Genomic DNA, 19215 nt, shown 5'->3' with positions numbered 1-19215 from the left:
CGCATGCGTTAACAAGAGACCAATAAGAAAACTGAAAAGATTTTGACACTTCTCAGACGCAGCTATTCGTTTAAGAATACACTATAGAAATTGATATATTACATTCATTGACTTAATATTACTTATCTTATGCCACACATATCTGATGGTAGGCTTTTTATATTTTTTAGATCATGTATATGTCGGGTACATAACTTTAGAATTGACAGTAATGCTTCCTGCATCTTGTAACGAACTATCGCGACCGCTCAAAGACAGGCCGTTACTTGCACGCACATAAAATCATAACGTGCTTTGGCGACCCCAAGCGGCAGAAAAGTTAACTGCATTGTTTTGACGCAAGTGTTTTTGAGTCATGCCAGAGCTTCAGGTTTTATTGTTCACATTTACAGCTTTTTGTATGCATGAATACAGCATTATAGAGAAAGCCCACCTGTTCATACAGTGAACAAAACATAACATCCTCTTCACACTATGTACAGGTTTAAGTGGGCCATTTGTTGCACTTTGTATTACTGTATACTCACTCACTCCAGGTTGAAAACACACCGATGGACTGCAGATAATGTTACATGTACAGTAATATACCTGCATGGGATTGGTGATAACGGGAAGGAAAGAAATAACAAGACAATGCCTTCAAAGTCTTGACTTAACTGTTCCACCCTCATGAAAAATAACTTATACTGGATGGACATCAGCTGTGTTTGGTTTGTTGCTCCAGTGACATGAACATAAAAATAGGAACAGTATGGTGGAACAGTGACAGCAGCACCGTGTTGGTCCTGAGATTTAAAGGCTGCAAAGTCATAAAAACCAACTGGATAATTATTATGTGAAGTAAACAAAAGCTTCACCTATTTAACTGAAAATCAACGTATTTTCATTCCTATTCAACGCTCAAGTTGTTGTAACTGGCCACTGAAATTATATTTCAACATTAATCATAGCAGAATTTAGAGAAAACGATGCTGAATTGACAGAATCTCACAAGAATCCTGATGAAATGCAACTCGGGACAGTCAGTCAAATCAATCTATCCATGACAAGCTTCCTTTGTTGTGATGTGCTGTCTAAACAAAAGAATGTTTTTCCTGCAGCGGATTAAAACAAAAAAAATAGATTAAAAAAAGAAAACGTAAAATCAATTTTTGGCAGTTAAAATCAAACATTTGGGTTCATTCTTGCGGGACAGTTTTAAATAATAATTTAAAAAACATGACTACAATGAAAAGAGCAACATGAAAGTGAGTACGTGGGAGACAAAATACTGAAAAGTTGTGTTTTTTTTTTGTCATAGAGGTGTACTGTATATTCAGGTGGCCGATGGGATGGAAGGATTTAGGAGATTTTTCGCATTAAGAGTGCTTTTCTATCACGTAGGTGTGTAAATAAATAGAGCATGGCCGCCAGGAGAAGACGAGATGGCTCTTGAGGCTGCTTTTTTTTGTTCTTTGCTCTTGGTTTTGTCCCTATGCCATCTGGGGACGCTACGCCAGGGAGCGCTGGCGAGGTTTGATCCGTGGGTAGAGCTGCAAAAAGATGACAAATGCTTTAAGAGACTATTCCAATGGGAAGGAGGCAAAGTTCTATTAATGTTTCTGTATACCCCAAGAAGGTTCCGAGGCACGTAACCCTCTGTGTCCTCCAACTGCGCCCACCACCACTCTGTTTCGCTGTCATCCTGACGCCGCAGGATGGTGATGGCGTCCCCCTCGCTGAAGGACAGCTCGTCCTGGTTTTGAGCTTCATAGTTCCACAGGGCGTACACCGTGCCCTTGTTCATGACGCCCAGCTTTTCCTGAACGCCTGCATGTGTGTGTGTGGGGGGGCCAAAAAGAGTCAGCAATCAAAGATCACAGACGACATTTTCGCTATTAAGCTTTTAAATAAGGACTATAAGCTTGAGCTTAATGTTGAGGGGATGGGATTTAGTTTTTTATTTTAATGGTTGGGAGTTTCATGGGACGAGGTGATACACGAGGTTGGGTCTACGAGATGAGACACGATTTTAGCATTACTTTTAAGAAAAGCACAATGAAAAAACATAAAAAGTATATGACAATATATTGCAATCCACTCATTTAATTTTTACCATGTTACACTCTTCTGCACTGTGTGTGTACGACATCGTCCCCGCCTTCACCCACCCAGACAAAAAGACTGCATGACTGACAAAAGGGCTCACTCCGTTCAATGCCGCTGTTCTATGAAACAAATGTGCCAAGGTGCTGAAACCAATGCACAGAGAGAAGTTCATTTTCATTTCTTGTGTGATTAATTAATTCACTTATTATCGTCCCAGGCCTGGTGCCCACGAGACATTTTTTGTGAGATCTTGTGACACCCCCATTAATGGAACATTACATTTAAACAATCTGGAAGTCAGTTTGCCGTTGGATAATATTTGTCAAATAATGTTAATTTTTTTCAAAATATGTAAAAAATATTATATATAGAGACAATTTCATTAGAATTAAGATTTTAATTTTTTTACATGATGAAAATAATTAGATTTGAAGCAAATAATAGAAATTGAAAAAGTCCATCCCAGGGTCAAACTGTCTCATAATTTCTTTATTGAGCTGCACAGGTATTTTTAAAGCAACAAGGACCAGTCATGCAAGCGTAAAAATAAGGTAAGCTATTGTAATAAATGTAAAAGCTACTAACCTAAGAAAAGCAGACTCACTTCTTAACATGAAGTCGTACAAGTGTAAAAAATCATTAAGGCTCTTATAATAAAATATGAAAAGAATAAAAGGCTCTCCTCAAAGTAATGCCAAAGACGTAATGCCAAGGCGAGTGGCGTCTCTGATGCAAAGTAGACTCATTTAACAGTCTGAGCAGTCATGCAAGTGTAAAAATAAGTTAACCACTAACAAGTTGATGTTATGCATGCGTATTTTTCCACAAAACACGTTCCGGATTGTAGGTGTTTGCAAGGTGTGCTAATGCAGCTATTTACCGTATAGGAACTGTGAACACTGGATGTAGCCCTCTTCCATCTCCTCACACTTATCGGCGGCCGTCTCCACATCGCTAATGGTGCTGGCAAAGATGGCGGCGCCCGACTCCACTAGCAACTTGCAGAGATGGACGCTGTTGCAAGAGGCGGCACAGTGTAGCGGAGTCCTGATGGCACAAGGCGATAACGTTTAAGAGAAAGCGCAAAACACACAAAAGGTAAACAGGCGTGGGTGTTTGGACTGACCATCCGTCGCTGTCCGCCGCATTGACGTTCACGCCAAAATCCAGCAGGAACTTGACAATGTGGTGATGCCCGGCGCACACGGCGTTATGCAGTGGCGTGATGCCCTCATCGTTGGCCGTGCTGGGATTCTCCACCTGCAAAAGAGAAGCTGCCAGTTTAACACTGAATATCCACAATGTGAGCATGAACCGTCACTTCAACACACCTCATAAATGATTCTCTGGACCAGGTCAAACTCTCCTTCCAGCGAAGCGTCCAGCAGGAGTGCCAGAGGGTTGAACTTCACCCTGAAGCCGTGTCCGGTGCGCTCAGACTCTGGCTTCTTCAGGTTTGTGCGCTTCACGAGAGGAAGGAACCAAACGTATTAATTTATTCCTCTGAAAGATCCATATGAGTCACTCACACATTTTACCCTCGTGACAAAAAAAAGGTCAACTTCCTAAAAACCTCTGTAAAAAATAATATACGGTATTAACATTTTTTCCCCCACTTTTGACAAGTTAATCTTTTAAAATGATATCAGCATGATACCATATATACATGTCAAATAAGGATCATATTCTTTCCCTACAGTGTCAGAGCAAAAACCAAAACTCACACCCTAAGGAACTGGTTAGCTCGCTAGCTTGCAAGCTAGTCCCTGTGGCACAATAGTTGTGCAATCCTGTGTAAACAATGAATGATAAGGGTGTAATGGAGACTATTGGGGTGTTATTTCATGTCTACAGGACTCTAATAATGCTAAAAAAAAAAAACGTATTTAGAAATTCAAACAGGTTTTCTACGCAAATATTAAATTTATTACCATTGAATGCCATATCGCGGAAATTCATTTATCGCGGTCGGGTCTGGAGCCAATTAACCGTCATAAAGGAGGGACAACTGCATTCATTCAGCACAGTCAAAATGGCTTGAAAATGAAAATGTGAATGGCACAAAAAACATGCTATGATGTTTTTTGACCTAGCACTCACAGAGGGTTGCGTCATCACGGTGCCGCTCTCCTCTGGCGAGCTGACCTCTGGCACTGGGCTGGGCAGCAAAACCTCAGAGCTTCCCACGTTGTTGTTGTTGTCGTCTTCCTCCTCCGCTCCCTCGGCATCAGCGAGGTCCGCGAGTCCTTCTGGCGGCGGAGGCAGCGGTTGGTTGTCGTTGGCATCGGTAGACGGAGCCTCCGAGCCCAGCTCCTCTGCTTCTGGTGGCGGCGGTGGCGGGGGGAGAGTGTCGGAGGGAAGGTTGCCATTGTCTGTGTCCGCAGCTGGGTCGCCACCCAAATAGCCTGGAGGATGTGCAGGCTGGTAAAATGGCATCCCACTCCCTGCGCCGTTACCACCCCCAGTTCCTACACTTCCTTCAATGCCCCCTGCGAGGGTGTTGAATCTTTGATACAGCAGTTTCTGGATGTTAGGTCCGCTTGGCCCCTCTGGTTCCGTGATGGAGCTGCGCTTCTTCAGGGGCCTCGGAGCGTTGGCCAGCTTTTTCCGGAGCACCTCGAGGTCGGCGTCACTTTGGTAGCGCAATGGGGAGTGTACCATGGGTGTCAGCTTAGTTGGGCTGAGTGGTCGTGGGATGTTCTCCACGCTGGGAGGCGGTGCTGATGGCTCCATGTGGCGTAAGCCTTCGTGATCCTCTGCGTCGCCATCTAGCATATCCTCGCCGCCAGGTGGACCTTGGAGCAACGGGAAGGCTCCTCCGGGTGGAACGAAAGGCAGAGGTGAGGGGGGTGTTGAGCTTGGTGGGAGGACGGGCTTCCCATATACTGGATAAAAAAGTAAGCTATGTTAGCACCCATGTAATTCCTTGCTAGAGCTACACTATCATCATGCTTCTTCTTCACTGCCACATGTTGGAATTCATGTTTCCCCAGCGCGGCAGCTCTCGTGCAGCTCCAGATCGTGACACGACCACCATCGTGCAGCACATCATCTTGCTACTCACCTGTCTTAGCACTTCTTTAGACAATAATGGCTGTGTGTTTATCATTTTCAGTGGATCGGAAATTTATACTGCAAACAAGCTGTACACTGACTACTCTAAAGTGTGTGCATTTTACTGTAATACAAATATATGCTGAAAGAGGAAGGATGAAGAAGCTCGTACCTGCTTTGAGAGCAGGCTTGAGTGGCTGACTCTTTGGCGCCGCCTGCTGAAGGTACATGTGATAGATGGAGCTGGAGTTCATGGTTGCCGGGCCCTTTCTGGGCGACTGAGGCCGCGATCCTCTGTCCGGGATGAAGGGACGCACCGCTACAGCAGGCGGGGGATCCAGCCGCTCACTCATGCCAGGCGGGAAGAGTGGCGCGTGAGGCTGGAAGGTGGGACTGGGCGGCACTGAGATCCGCTGCTGGATCTGTTGCGAGGATGAGCCTGTGGAGGGAGCCACACGGGGCCAGGCAAGCGCCGGGGGGTTCGGTAGCGGGCGAGGCGGCGGCAGCGGTGGCGGCGCATCCTTGCGGCGCTCCAGAGAGCTGGCCGAGTTGGCTGAAGTGAGGTGGGAGCCATAGGGTGGTGGCTGGGGTTTGGATATGGAAGGGGAGGACACCGTCTTTTTGGAATCGAGCACCTGTAAGAGCACAAAAACAAGGGAAAAAACTCCTTATAAAAGAAAACACTGCTCAACAAAACTAGAAAAAACCCTCAGTACTGATTTAAGAGCATTAGAAGAAAGTACACTGACCTTTTCTGCACTTGGAGCCGCAGGGGGGCCGGAAGGAGGGGTCTTAGCCTGCTGCGTATCCGAGTCTCTTCTCTCGGGAGGCTTTAGAGATGTGCCGGTCTTACCCGCAGGAGGCCAACCAGCTTCATTAGCTAAAGCACAACAAGCAGGACGCAGTTAATTGCTGTGGAAAAACAGCAGCAGCTGTAATGACACATTATGACCACTAGATGTCAGTCAAAATGGTACACCATTAAACTGTATGTACCAAGTGGCTAGTTCAAAATGATATATCAAAGACGTCATAGAAGTGGATAGTGGATTAGCATTTGATATACCTGTACCTGTATATATATTATATGTAGTACACGTAAGTAAAAATTTAATTTTTTTTTTTTAAAACATGCATTTTATTGTGTTTATCTTTAATAAAGTTTTCCTTGGAAAAATACATCAGAACACAACACTACTAGAAGACAGCATGGAATGACTAAAACTGTGAAACATTGATGAAAAAATGAGCTGAAATAATATGATGGACCCACAAGGCTTAGTTTTTCCACAATTGTAGATTTAAAACAGTCCACATAGGGACTAACCCTAACCCTTCAAACAGAGCAATGTGGGCCCCAACAGATTATTTGGGGATCTATCATAAATACAATAACACTTAACTATGAACAAGTCATGTCAAGTGTTTTTGCAACTAAAAGTGAGTTTCGCAGCTTGGTCACTGTGACAAAATGGTGAGCGGGTGAGGCTACAACATTGGAATAAAATGAAAACAACTATGCGAGCCTACGCATGGAATGACAGCAGCTATAATGAACATTTGTGCATCAGTGTTTCAAGATGGCAGCAGCATGCTACGTTGATGCTACTCCTAATCAAGCTCCAGAGGAATCATGACAACTAAAAAGGTCAACGGGGTGCTCCCTTGCCAGAATTTTCTAGTTGATTCCCCCCAAAAAAGGCAGATGGTTAAGATTAGGAGTGAGTGGGAAAGCTGCAGAAAGTGCTGTGTTCTAAGAAAAACATGGTGCCACTCCACTGTGCACTCACGGGACGTGCCATCAGAGCCAGTGGAGGAGGCTCCAGTGCCCGGGTGAGACTCTGGAAGGGGCGGGGGTAGCGGGTCCACGACGATGTCTAAATCAGACACCTTCCAGGGGACCGGAGGCTTTCGCGCACCGTCTGTACCCCACCCCGCAAACCCAGCGAGACAGAAACATCACACACACACACACACACACACACACACACACACACAGGAGACACATGAGAGGAGAGAAGAAAAGTGGAGGATGGGGGAGGAAAGTCAAAGTGGAGACAACACAGCACACAGGAAAAGAGACAGGTTAGAGAGAAGGAAGGGGAAAAAATGCAGAATTTCAAGTGCAGGTGGAAAAATTCACCGGAAAGTCAGGTAGGAGGGAGAGAAAATCTGTTGTCACAAAGTTGTTCATGCAAGAGGTGCTAAACGCAATCATGGCGCGCAACTTTTGCCTCTGGGATATCATACACTCACGGGACACTTGATAAGGTACACCTGCACAGAGAACGACACCCAGTCCTACAGCCGAATGCGCATTCCTGCCTGAGAGGTCATAATATCAAAATAATTCATTATTGTTATTGTGTAAAACAGCATGCATCCTACTGAGGTGGTAATATTTGGTGGCCCGTAATCAGATACATGTGTACCAAATGAAGGGTCCAGCAAGTCTGTAATATAACATACTGTGTATACACTCCTGATCAAAATGTTAAGAGCAGTTGAAAAACTGCAGGAGGTTCTAAGTAGAGCTTCAAAATGCAAAAAAAAGACAAAACATTTTGAGTAAGCAATTTACTGCAAACAAACATTAGGTTGTTCATCAGCTGATCAAAAGTTTAAGACCATGGCTCAAAAATAGCACCATAGCATCTCGCAGATGCCGTCTGATGGCTTTTGGACTGCACTAGGCACCGTTACAACAACCTTTATTTGGGCCGAGGATGGTCCCGTGTCTTGACGGACAGCCAATGGGATCCTCTGGCTCAGGGCCCGGTGACATTCTTTCGGGTCTACCACTTGACTTTTTTTGTTCCATAACCCTCAGGATGTTTTGAAGAGGTTTACCAAATGACTGTCTTACCGTGTCCAACCTCAGCAGCTATGGCGTGCTGCAAGAGGCCTTGCTTATGCAGCTCAACCACCGTGTTCAGAGGGAAAAAGATTTTTTGCCTTCACAATCAAGAGATCATGACGGTGTGAATACCTGACACTACATGACATTCAATCCACACTTTTGCCAAATCTTGGCTTTTAAAGGCTTTGGTCTTAAACTTTTGGTCATCTGATGAACAGCCTACTTCACTTTAATGCTTGTTTGCAATAAACTGCTTATTAAAAAAATGGTTTCTGTCACTCCCATTTCTTCTTTTTGCATTTTGAAGCTCTACTTTCAACTGGACGTAACATTTTGATCAGGAGTGTATTACTACTTTTACTACTATAGCTTCTATTACTGAACCTGAAATATGATTTTTAAAGATGGAGACCAACCTGACTTGGTGCGGCCCTGGTTGGCTTGGTTATTAACACCCAAAGTCTGCGGTTTCAGCGGTTCGGGTGGCAAGGTGTAGCCCGCATCCTGTCGGGTCGGCACGGGGACTTGAATGTAAGGACCCACAGCGGCCACACGGCCCAGTGTCCCGGGTCCGGGCTGTGGGGAGGGCGGCCCGTTGGCCCTGTTGAGCTGAAGGCAGAGGAATATTTGATATAAATCACACGAATGCCAAGAAGGGCGCAAAAAACGAAAAGGTTTGGGGTATTTTGAGCGTCTTCTTTTTTTTTTTAGAAAACCTGATCAGAAATAAATAAGAGTCGTAGTGTTGAGATGTGTTGAGCGCTTCTAGTCTTACAGGGAGGTTCTCTTTTTGACGTGCCTCAGCTTTTTTCTTGTAGAGGCGCTCCCGCAGCTCGCTGATGCGCTTGTCCATGAGTGTCACCTCCATGTTGCGCTTGTTCAGAAGCTCCTTCTGCTGCTGCAGTTTGCTGTTCTGCTCCTGGTTCAATTTGTTGCGTATCTGAAAGGGGGTGACGGATTACACATTTCAACAAGCATTTTTATGACAGTACTATAGAAAGTGACCTTGCATATGCTAGAGAGTAGTCAGTGTACAGCTTGTATAGCAGTATAGATTTACTACTGTACCACTGAAACAGTACTGAAAATACAGCCATTTTGTCTAAATAGCTGACAACACAAGTGGGGTTGTGTTGGTGATGGTAATGTCCTGGGCTGGGGCTGCATGAGTGCTGCTGGAAAATGGGGAGCTGTGGTTCATTGTGAGGAAATCCAACATGAACTAGGACATCGCAAAGAAGTGCATGATGATCCCCTCACTTGGGAAACTGGGATGCATGACAGTTTTCCATCATATTAAGGGGTCCAAACACACCTCAGATATCAGTGGTTCTCAACTGGTTTGGCTGCGGGACCCGCCACCACCCCTCAATGACAAGCGGCGACTTACTTTGGTAAAATACTGTATATGTGTGCTGCGCAGTACCTGAAGCTCCTGGTAGAGCTTTCTGAGCTCCAGAGCTGCAGTGCCAGTCACTTGTCCGCCAAGTGTTGTCTGTATGCCATTGAGCTTCCCCCTGCGTAGATCCTCCAGCTGCACGCTGAGCTGCTCCACCCTCAGCACGGCCGCCTGCAGCTCAGCCTGCTTCTCTTGGAACAGGCCGCTCACTTGCTCGATCTCTGCTGCTGTGTGCGCCGCAAAGGGACAGCATCAACTAACGTCTTCTGTTTTCATGTGGTCATATCACCAAGAGATACATACACAGGTTGCCATTGATGACCTTGCTGTAGTCCACCTGGCCCCTCATGGCGCGGATCTTCTTGAGCTTCGCCTCCTGGCTCTCCACGCGCTCCTTCAGCCTCTGCAGCTTCTCGCTCTCTGTGGCCGTCTGCTGCTGACGCCGCTCCTGCTGCTTTAGGTAGCGCAGACGCTGCTCCTTCAGGCGAAAAGATGGGTCAAGAAGGGACACGAGGGCATCCTACATTGTGTACCTCAACTACTATACTGTTAAAGAGGCCAAATCTTTCTAGTGTATGCGCAAGTGTGAAGGCTGGGGGGGGGCGCTGTGGTCAAATGACTTCATCTCTCCATCCAACTGCTCCAGTTATCAGTGCTAAAATAGGAAGTGACAGGCGCAGGTTTCCAAATGACTGCAGGGCTTCGAATGGTCCCACTTTTCAGGCAGGCACTTAGCCACGGGCTTCCTCTCGCGTGACAAGCACTGCTGTGATAACATGTCAATGTATCGTAAAGAAGTTCAATATAATCTAGGTTACTCATGGTCAATTCATAACAAAGTGTGGCTGGTTAAAATTCCACCTGCACTTAATAGCGGGGCTTTTTGCAGCAATGTCCGTGCATGCATCCCTTGAAAGGACAGCCAGGACAAAACCAGCCCCATGAGTCATACTGCGTTCCACCTTCTTTGTTACGTATTCTTCGCCTGAGTTCTCTCTAAAACAAAATATGGTGGCCCCCTACCCCCCAAAAAACCCTGCAATACCTATTAGCTACACTGCACTTTTTGGCAGAGCATTAAAAAGCAGATTTAGGACAATTAAAATTTCAGGAAGATAATGCACGCTAGGTATGATCAGTGTGGCTTTAGGATGGACGCGAGGCTGGAAATAAAGCATTTACTGACCCTACCTTTGCGACAAGCATCTGCTGCTGAGCCTCGATCTGCTGCTGCTGCCGCGTGGCCATCTCCTGCAGCTCCGAGAGGGTGAGCTCCACGCGTTGATTCCCCACCTAAACACACACTTCAATGTGTTAGGCTGAAATGTGTAGTTGGGGTAAGGGGACGATGCCGGCCACGGGACACAAATTACAAAGCTTCTCACTGAGTGTGTCGCTCGGAGGACTGGTTGCCATTTGCGCACATAACTTAGTCTTTAAATCGTGGGTGACTACGACTTGAACTAACTGGACATGAGAAACTGCTTGACTAACAATTATTCAATGATGGCTGATGTCATCTGTGGTGTAGCCTTGAAGCTATGGAGGCATAATGGATTTCACTACTTAGCAGCAAGAAGAAGAGGGTGCATCTATTTCAGGCCCAATTACAAGAAATTGCAAGTGAAATTTCAACAAGAAGTAAAAGCCCAAATTTTGGAATGGGACTGTTTCGGACTACAGTCGTCCCTCGCTATATCGCGGTTTGAATAACGCTCTCTTATTATATCATGTTTTTAAAAAACAATGTTCATGAATAAATGGAAGTTTGTGGTTGACTATTATTAGTCAAAAAATATTGAAAGACAAGTTCTATGTAGTATTGTGGTCACCAGGCATCAGTAATGTTATGAGACATTACACTGCATGGACACTGGCTACTGGCCAGCAGAGCCGAGCCGAGCCGACATGCCATGCCATGGCATGTCTCATGTTCTCCTCTCATTCCATGTGGAAGTGGTACGTTTTGGGCTTCTTGGAAACACTTTCTTAGGTTTAGAATAAGCACATTGGAAAGGCTAACTAGTTAGTTCAGTAGCTTGCTATGTGGCCATTTGTTATGTCCCTGCAGAGATCCCGTAGCCTGCGCAATGTGATGTAAACAAAGAATAATAGGAGTGTAAAAGTGACTATAGGAGTGTTATTTCATGTCTACAGGGCTCTAATAATGTTAAAACCCGTATTTAGGAAGTCATAAACAGGTTTTCTATGCTCTCACTACAAAAATATTCCGTTTATTAATATTGAATACGTCACTGAAATTCACTTATCGCGGTTGGGTCTGGAACCAATTAACCACGATAAATGAGGGACGACTGTATTGCAAATGCTACTTCAAATGCAGCTTGTGGAGTTGACAACAACAACAACAACAGACACACACATCAGGAGGTTGCCTACAGCCACAGCAAGTTGACACAAACCGAAAAAAATCGAAGACTGTCAAGGTAAATTTACATTTTGTTTTGTTGTTTTTTTTTCTTTTTTCTAATTTAAAACAAGGCCTTTGATGTTCTATTTCACAGTAACGTGATATGAAATATAAAATGTATTAATTAATCAATATCATGAATACAAACTGATGTAATTAGAAAAATCTAATTATTCATAATAAAAATACAACAAATAATCTCAATAATAATCATAAACTGATAAAACGATTTTTTTTAAAATCCCTAATCCTTAAATGGCATTTGTTAAATCATTTAAGATAAAGGGACGTCTGACAAAGGAGAGGCGATGAGGTGACTCAACTGAAGCAGAGACAAGTGGAAAGTGGGGGAGGCTCACACAGCCACGCTCAAAAACGCACTGAGGCGACACATCACGATGATTCCCTGGAGGGAGAAGCCGACACACACCCTCAGGCAGCAGGAGAAAGACTGGAGAATCACCCGACTCATCCCAACACAGATGATGAGGGGAAGTCATTCCTTTGAGCGTACATCAGCTTCATTGTGGATAAGCAGCACATCAAAATGGGCTATTAAGAGACACTGGCATTTATCTAACAAGTAATGCCAGGAAACACTGTGACTATATCCAATATATCAAATATCACTGTCGTGTTCCCTTAGGCCACTTACGTTATTTACGAGATAGAGGATGGTGCGCTTTGCTTGGGGCAGACGAGGACCTGAGAATTAGAGCTGAATCGCAAACCAATGATCCTCTTAGGGACTGTTATATCATCCCGCAGGCAGACTGATATAATCCTTTAAATCGAATATTCACAAGGAAACCTGCACACAATTTAACCTTGCCACTTAGCGGCTCAAGCAGAGCTAGCTTACAGAGTTGTTGTCAGGAAGTGCTTATGGTCGCTGCTCAGAACAATCAAGCCAAAAGTTTTTGAGTGCTCTTGTGCAACCGCTGTTGTTTTTTTCTGGGATGGAAGCGGGGTCTGAACACAATCAGTCCATCCTGCACAGTGTACAACTAGTCTCTTTAGCTCGGAGGATGAATTAGTTTCGATTCCTTGACCGCATCACTTTTCTATTGTGAAATCTGGGACAGATGGCCGGAGCGAGAGAGCAAGAGAAGACGCAGCCCCGGAGGCTACTTTTATCAGACACATCTACACACACACACGCATCTGAAAGTTGCAGCTAGCGTCACATGCTTTCACAGCAAACATTACACCTGATGGGTCCTGATGGGGAACGACTAACAGGGTTGAGAGTAACGCCCAATTAAAGTAATGTACCATAAAGGCTCTAATTACAGCCGGGGTGTTTATGTACCTAAACCGCAAAGAGGACGGCGAGGAAACAGGCGATAATTGGATAGAGGCAGTTATTTATGAAGTGTGAAAACTCATTAAGTATAACAACTTCATTCTTTAACTTGAATAATGATTTGGAGTGCAGGAAAAGGTGAAAAGGAAAATGCACCACTCTTTGACCACATGGTCATTAGTTACCAAGTATACAGTAATCCCTCGTTTATCATGGTTAATTGCTGCATTTACGGCGCTACTTTTTGTATTAACGCACCCTTTCCATTGATAAACACGCATTTTAACCTTGTTGATGTTGATTATCAACAAGCTAGAGCAGGTTTCCAAAATCTTACCCCATTCTCATTGTGCTTCTCTCCGGCGTTGCCACTCCGCCGACTCGTCTGATCCTGAGACTGCTGACTCCCTGCGAGGACACAGCGGCCGTCAGTGGCAAGCCGGTTGGAAGTGAAGTAGGGTGATACTCACATACAGTTTCACAGTCAACAAGCACTGTCAGGAAGAGTCGCTGATGAAATTGCACATGACAGAGGGACTCAGAAACAGGGACAGGCAATGCTGACTAAAGCCATATAACTTTTTTATAAAAATAGGGAAAAGCCTGACGTAAACACCACCATGTATTATTCAAAAACTACACAGGCAAAGACGGAACACTGGCAGTACTTGTAGATTTGAACAAATACATTTACGACACATAGATTCTTTGTAACGCTGATGAATATTCATGAGTGTGGTGACATTCCCGGAGAGAGCGTGAATCGAGCTACTTAAGGGTACACATGTACGGGAAAAAGTCAACTGGAACTCCTGGCATGAGAGAGGAAAAGTGCATGCGGAATTCCCTGATGAGCCGTCCCTGATGGGGGTTTAGGGGGTTTGAAGACACGGAAAACTGTTGAAAACGCTCACCCTGATCGCTGCTCTCAGTCGGGGAATCTTCGTGGCGGAGGAAGAACTTGACTTCCTGCTTCCGGGGGCCCCATTTCTGGAGATGTTCGTACATCATGTGCTCGAAAGGGATCGCTCGCTCTGCAGGAAAAGGATGCAGACGCAATATCTATTTTACCACTCTTTATGCACTGTAACACAGTGGCAGGTACACCTCAGTTACTTTTCTCACCGGTGGTTTTCAACATTACAAGTACCACCTGATATCTTGCTATGGAAGCACTGCCTCTGCTTGTTTGGCTCCAAGGAACATGTGGCTTGTAACCACAGGTAATTGTGAGGAGTTGGACATTAACTCATTCAATACCAAAGACGTATTTATACGTTTCTATAAACCAGAAAGCCTGATCCCAAAGATGTGAGAGGCAAGAAGAGGTGACGACAACTGCACACTAATAGATGTCAGAGCTCGGCATGGATCATTTGCATATAAAAACACATTCGACAGCAAGGAGGAAGTGGAAGAGCATAGAGGAGTGTAGCGTGCAGAAGGTCACACATTGTTGGGAAATTTTAAGGCATACACACGCATGCACACACACACACACACACACACACACACACAGTTTAGTTCAAAATGGCTGGGATTGAATGAGTTAATATCTGAGCAAAGGAAAATGTTATTTTAAGTTCAGTTTCAGCAAATCATTGGTTAATACATTTCAACTGTACAATTATTTCAACATACAGATTATGATCATACAGATTAAAGAAAAAACAACTGCATAACACTAAAACAGGGGTGTCCAAATTGCAGCCCGGGGGATATTTGTGGCCCGATTCTGTTTTTTATTGGCCTGCAGAACATTCTAAAAATATAGCAGGTACGGCCGCTGTGGTGTCGCCATATTACTCATGTCGAGGGTCACCGAATGTGAAGATGTGATTCAGAAGGAGACAGGAGTGGAGGATAAGTGGTATAAACTGTATAAACTATTCTCCACTGAACAACAAGCAACAACCACTCAGCAAACGTCTCAGCTAAAAACAATCACATGACCCAGAAACCGAAGTTTGGGGAAAAGTGTGACCAGCCACTAAGAAATAGTAACGTAACATTACAGTTTTTTAAAATTATTTATATTGTAACATTCTTGAGCCACTTGTTGTTTTTCTAAAGTTGTTTTTCTGTTTTTTTTCTTTAACTAAGAAAATATTTATTAGGTTGCGACTTGAGCAGACTGCATTGACAACATTGTTTTATTTATAATGTATGTTCCACTTTCACCATGTTATATTATATGGACTGTTTTGACTTTTTCTCTATTCAATAAAGATACTTCAAAATAACACATCTTACACTTGTCAACCGTCAAACAGTGATATTTTTGCCCAAGGTTATCATACCGTCAGAATCTCATACCGGCCCGTGCCTAATGTGTAGGACACTGTGACTGGGCCACACGAGAGACAAAGAGGTTTTAGGGAGGTTTTAGGAGCAGACATCTGCTTTTGTCAGGCACTGGCCCAACCCTGACTAAAGCCCTTGGCTGGGATGTTGCTTTCAACAGAAGAGTGGCCCCTCGGCAAAAGAAATGCTGATAACACACGGTGTCAGTGCGTGGCGACGGAAGCAAATTGTTTGCATGGAATGTGTTGTGACGGTGCACTGTAATGGCACGTCATCTGGTCCTCACTTTAAAGTTTGTCATCTCAGAGGATTCTTTCTTTTGAGGCACATTTCATTCAAAGATATTCATGATAGCTTTTTAGCCAGGAAAGCTAAAGGCTACATGAGAGTCTTGTGCATGCAGGTGAAGTACCCCCATGGGGAGCAGACGTAGCGCTGCGGCAAATAAACAATCTTTTTTGGTCTTACCGTTGCCTCTCCAGACCTCGGCCAGGTGGCAGCCGCTCTCGCCAGGCTCCTTGCAGAACTCGACGACGTCACGGCATGTGGTCTCGGGGGTGATGGGCACCTCCGTCATGGCCTGCTCCCCATCGCTGAGGTACACCGTCAGTATCATCTGATAAGAAGAAGAGTCATGATGGTATATTGAGGGTACTTCTTTCAGAACCATATTGCATTATCTATACTTTATCCTTCCCAGCCAAACTTCAACTGACACTTTGCACACGTTAGCTACGCATGTCTGTGCACGCCACAAGCCTATCCACTATCATTTGGGCTTCCTGCAGCCTTTAACGTACACGGGTTGTAATCGAGATGTAAAGCACTGCAACACATGTCCATGCATGCTTCTGTACTCATGTATCAGCAGAGCACACACACCCTTTTGGGACAACACTCAAGACATTCTTGTATCTAGAGCTATTAGGAGATTCAAATGCAGCTTGAACGTGCACATAATCAGGCAGCGGAGCAGAAGGTGATAAGGCAAAGTCCAGGGGATTTAGAAAGTAAAGAAAACATGCAATAATCTGTGTGCAGGAGTGTGCACACCTTCAAACTACTACTTTGTTTTTGAGGAAGACCATAGCCTCTCCTCTTTAGATCACCCCTCAGAATTTCAACAGGATTTAGGTCTGGGCTCATTTTCTGCTTTTTCTGCATTGAAAAGCCATCGGTGCGTAACTGAGCTTATCGTCACACCATGATGCATTTGCAGCGCTCCTGAGTACGTCACGGACCGAGCAAAAAGAAAAATCAAAGCAACCTATAGATTTCTGCTCCAGGAATTCCTCAAAGTCAAAGTGACTCATTGTCAACATTTCCCGCGGCCGGCGGGCTTTTGATCCGAAATGCTTGGGTCTCTAAGCAAGGCCAACGAGTCAATAGAAATATAAGTATAATAAACTAGAGACTTGGGAGATTGGCTGATAAGCAATCCTTCTAAAACCCCTGGAGGGGCACCGAGAGTAAACACTAACTGTACGGAAACAACTAATAAGCCAGAAATAATCTTTTTAACATAGATAATAAGACTGTTGCCTCTCTTACTGGTGCATGGACATAGCTGCATGCATATAAAATTACATAGGTAAATAGCTGTATGCAAATAATATAAAATATTCAAGACTGCAAATGAAGTAAAGTCCAACATTGGACAATTCCAATGGGAGGGCATGAAGAGCACATAACATGAAGCATGCCAGGACACTGACTACTCCCTTGGCAACAAGCCACAAGCACTGAATAAACAAACTAAGACCCTAAATGATCAACTCTACCCTGCTATGAAAGATTAAGAGCAAAAGGACACGAGTGGTCCATCCGAGATACCGACCGCCCTCACTAAGTTGCGTCTGCCCGAGGTCTTGGCTCTTCTGAGCGCCCTCCTCTTCCTCCTGATCTCCCGCTTTGCCGGTCGGTGGTGCTCCTTGGCCCAGATGGGGCTCTCCTTGGACAGGCTGACGAGGCTACGCAACACGATGGTCACGAACCTCTTCATCCTGGACGCCTACAGCGGGAACGCTCAAGCCATGCCAAGCGCAAACTGACAGCAGGATGCTCTTGTTTGCGGAAAAGTGGCGCAGAGGAGACTTGGGAGGAAAATAACGTTGGCTTTTTTAGAGGGGATGGGAGGGGAAGGAGGGGGGTAGAGTGCTGGGAAGAGAGAGAGCGTCTCAGGGTGGTTGAATGTCGAGTCCAGTGCCAGGGACTTCCTGTCGTTTGGACTGACAAGTGGGCAGGGCAGCTTGTGTGTAGAAAACATGTGTGTATCTGGCGCCTAATTCGTGTTGCCATGGCGGTCTCATGTAAAGCTGTAGAATGTGCCAGCAGGGAGGAAAATGCTTGGCAGACCTCATCCATTTGTCACCACTTCCACAACTAATGCACACCAAGATGACAGAAGAAGACTCCAGATTGTCGTGCAGAAGAGACGGCAAATACCGGAATGACCCGATAAAACTGAGAAAAAAAAACCAACAACAAAAAAAAGACTTCTCGTCTTAGAGTATATTCACATCTAGAGATGCATACATAGCTCTTCTTATGGCACACAAAACCTGTTTATGATCTTCTAAATATGTTTAACATTAGAGCCCTATAGTCACATTTACATGATAGTAGATATAATCAAGAAAATAAGACATATTAGACATAAATAAGACAACAGACTCAGATATTAGCAATTCCCCCCTCTGGACAGCGTACTTCCTGTGGTGGCTATTGTCTCATCAATGTATGGTAATGGCGTTTTTAAATGGCTTTGCACTCCTATTACCCAATATAGTACATAGACATAAGAGTAAATAAGCCATTTAAGATGTAAATAAAACTCCTGCTCGTGTGTGTCACAGTAAATGTGTTCCGTACGGGACCTTAGTATTGGGCGGAAAGACGTGTAGAGGACAGGAAGTGACGTCTGAGTCTTAGCCTGTCGTGGGTTATAGACCCAACTGCAACCCGTGTTATTATGATGATGATTATGTTATTATTATTGTGCCTGTTGTGAGATCATTTAAACCTGCAATAAATGCCTGTCCTGACGATCACGTCTGGTGTTTGTCTCGCTGTCCAATTACTGACACCTAGTGGCCAATGTAGAATACTACATTCAGAATCAGAGCGCTTCTTCTGCCTTGTATTTGTATTTTACTTCATTTAGTTCCTAAATTTAACCATTTTTATCCTTGTAACTGCTTAATTTAGGCCAACAATAGGTCCAATTGCTTAAATATGCATTCTTTTTACTAATAATAGGCCGTATTCAACCGCAAAACAGCTGTCATTAATAACTTTTGAAAAACTGCGATGGAGTGAGTGTGCGATGTTCAAACCGTGATATAGCGAGAGACGACTGTATAGTGGTTAACTTGAACTTTTAACAACTGTGTGACGTGTCATGTAAATAAAACAAAAAAGACACTCAGTGTTTAAAGAGCAGTTATAACAAATTCATGTGCATTCTAACCTCGGATTGGGTTTTCGTCTCAAATTTTTGCAAAAAATGTTGCCTCCTTTTCATACTCTTGTATCAGATTTGGTAACAATTTAACAATTCTGCCCAAACAAAGCAGAACAGGTCTTTGCTGACTCTTTAAAAATTATTATTATTGAGTGTGACTGCTAAATAACCCGCCATGGGGCCAAACAAAGTTGCGAGTGCCAGCAATTTGATAAAGAAAGTGACAAACACTACTGAATTCCATCTCGGCAGGATGTACGGGAAGTCCGCATCAACAAGTCCCATCCGTTCGTCATTTATAATTACTTTG

The 19215-nt window shown here is 44.3% G+C and overlaps 1 protein-coding gene across 4 annotated transcripts; it reads right to left on the bottom strand.

Moving 5' to 3' along the window:
• Nucleotides 1-343: 343 nt before the first annotated feature.
• ppp1r13bb (protein phosphatase 1, regulatory subunit 13Bb) lies at nt 344-18002 on the bottom strand. 4 transcript variants are annotated; one of them, XM_054762106.1, is made up of 18 exons: nt 17280-18002; nt 15911-16058; nt 14053-14172; nt 13476-13546; nt 10593-10694; nt 9705-9879; nt 9429-9625; nt 8778-8942; nt 8419-8611; nt 6933-7064; nt 5892-6022; nt 5315-5777; nt 4189-4973; nt 3420-3551; nt 3215-3348; nt 2969-3135; nt 1610-1809; nt 344-1532 (listed from the first exon to the last, which is right to left on the bottom strand). In XM_054762106.1, the coding sequence occupies exons 1-18, from the start codon at nt 17442-17444 to the stop codon at nt 1491-1493; spliced, it is 3522 nt and encodes a 1173-aa protein (XP_054618081.1). In that variant the 5' UTR covers nt 17445-18002; the 3' UTR covers nt 344-1490. The 4 variants fall into 4 exon arrangements, with proteins under 4 accessions (XP_054618081.1, XP_054618082.1, XP_054618080.1 ...); XM_054762107.1 differs by having other exon boundaries at nt 8802-8942; nt 9429-9628; nt 17280-18001; XM_054762105.1 differs by having other exon boundaries at nt 9429-9628; nt 17280-17961.
• Nucleotides 18003-19215: the final 1213 nt, after the last annotated feature.

This window comes from Dunckerocampus dactyliophorus, chromosome 19, assembly GCF_027744805.1.
Source record: "Dunckerocampus dactyliophorus isolate RoL2022-P2 chromosome 19, RoL_Ddac_1.1, whole genome shotgun sequence".
Taxonomy (NCBI): domain Eukaryota; kingdom Metazoa; phylum Chordata; class Actinopteri; order Syngnathiformes; family Syngnathidae; genus Dunckerocampus; species Dunckerocampus dactyliophorus.
This window is presented reverse-complemented; position numbering and strand designations above follow the sequence as displayed.

Excerpts from the sequence above, each read along its gene's own strand:
- ppp1r13bb (XM_054762105.1), bottom strand. The coding sequence starts at position 17,444 with ATGAAGAGGTTCGTGACCATCGTGTTGCGTAGCCTCGTCAGCCTGTCC. Across the intron at positions 8,612-8,777 it reads GTCAAAAAGAGAACCTCCCT|CTCAACAGGGCCAACGGGCC; the intron begins GTAAGACTAGAA and ends CTCTGCCTTCAG. Across the intron at positions 3,552-4,188 it reads CCGTGATGACGCAACCCTCT|CGCACAAACCTGAAGAAGCC; the intron begins GTGAGTGCTAGG and ends CCTCTCGTGAAG.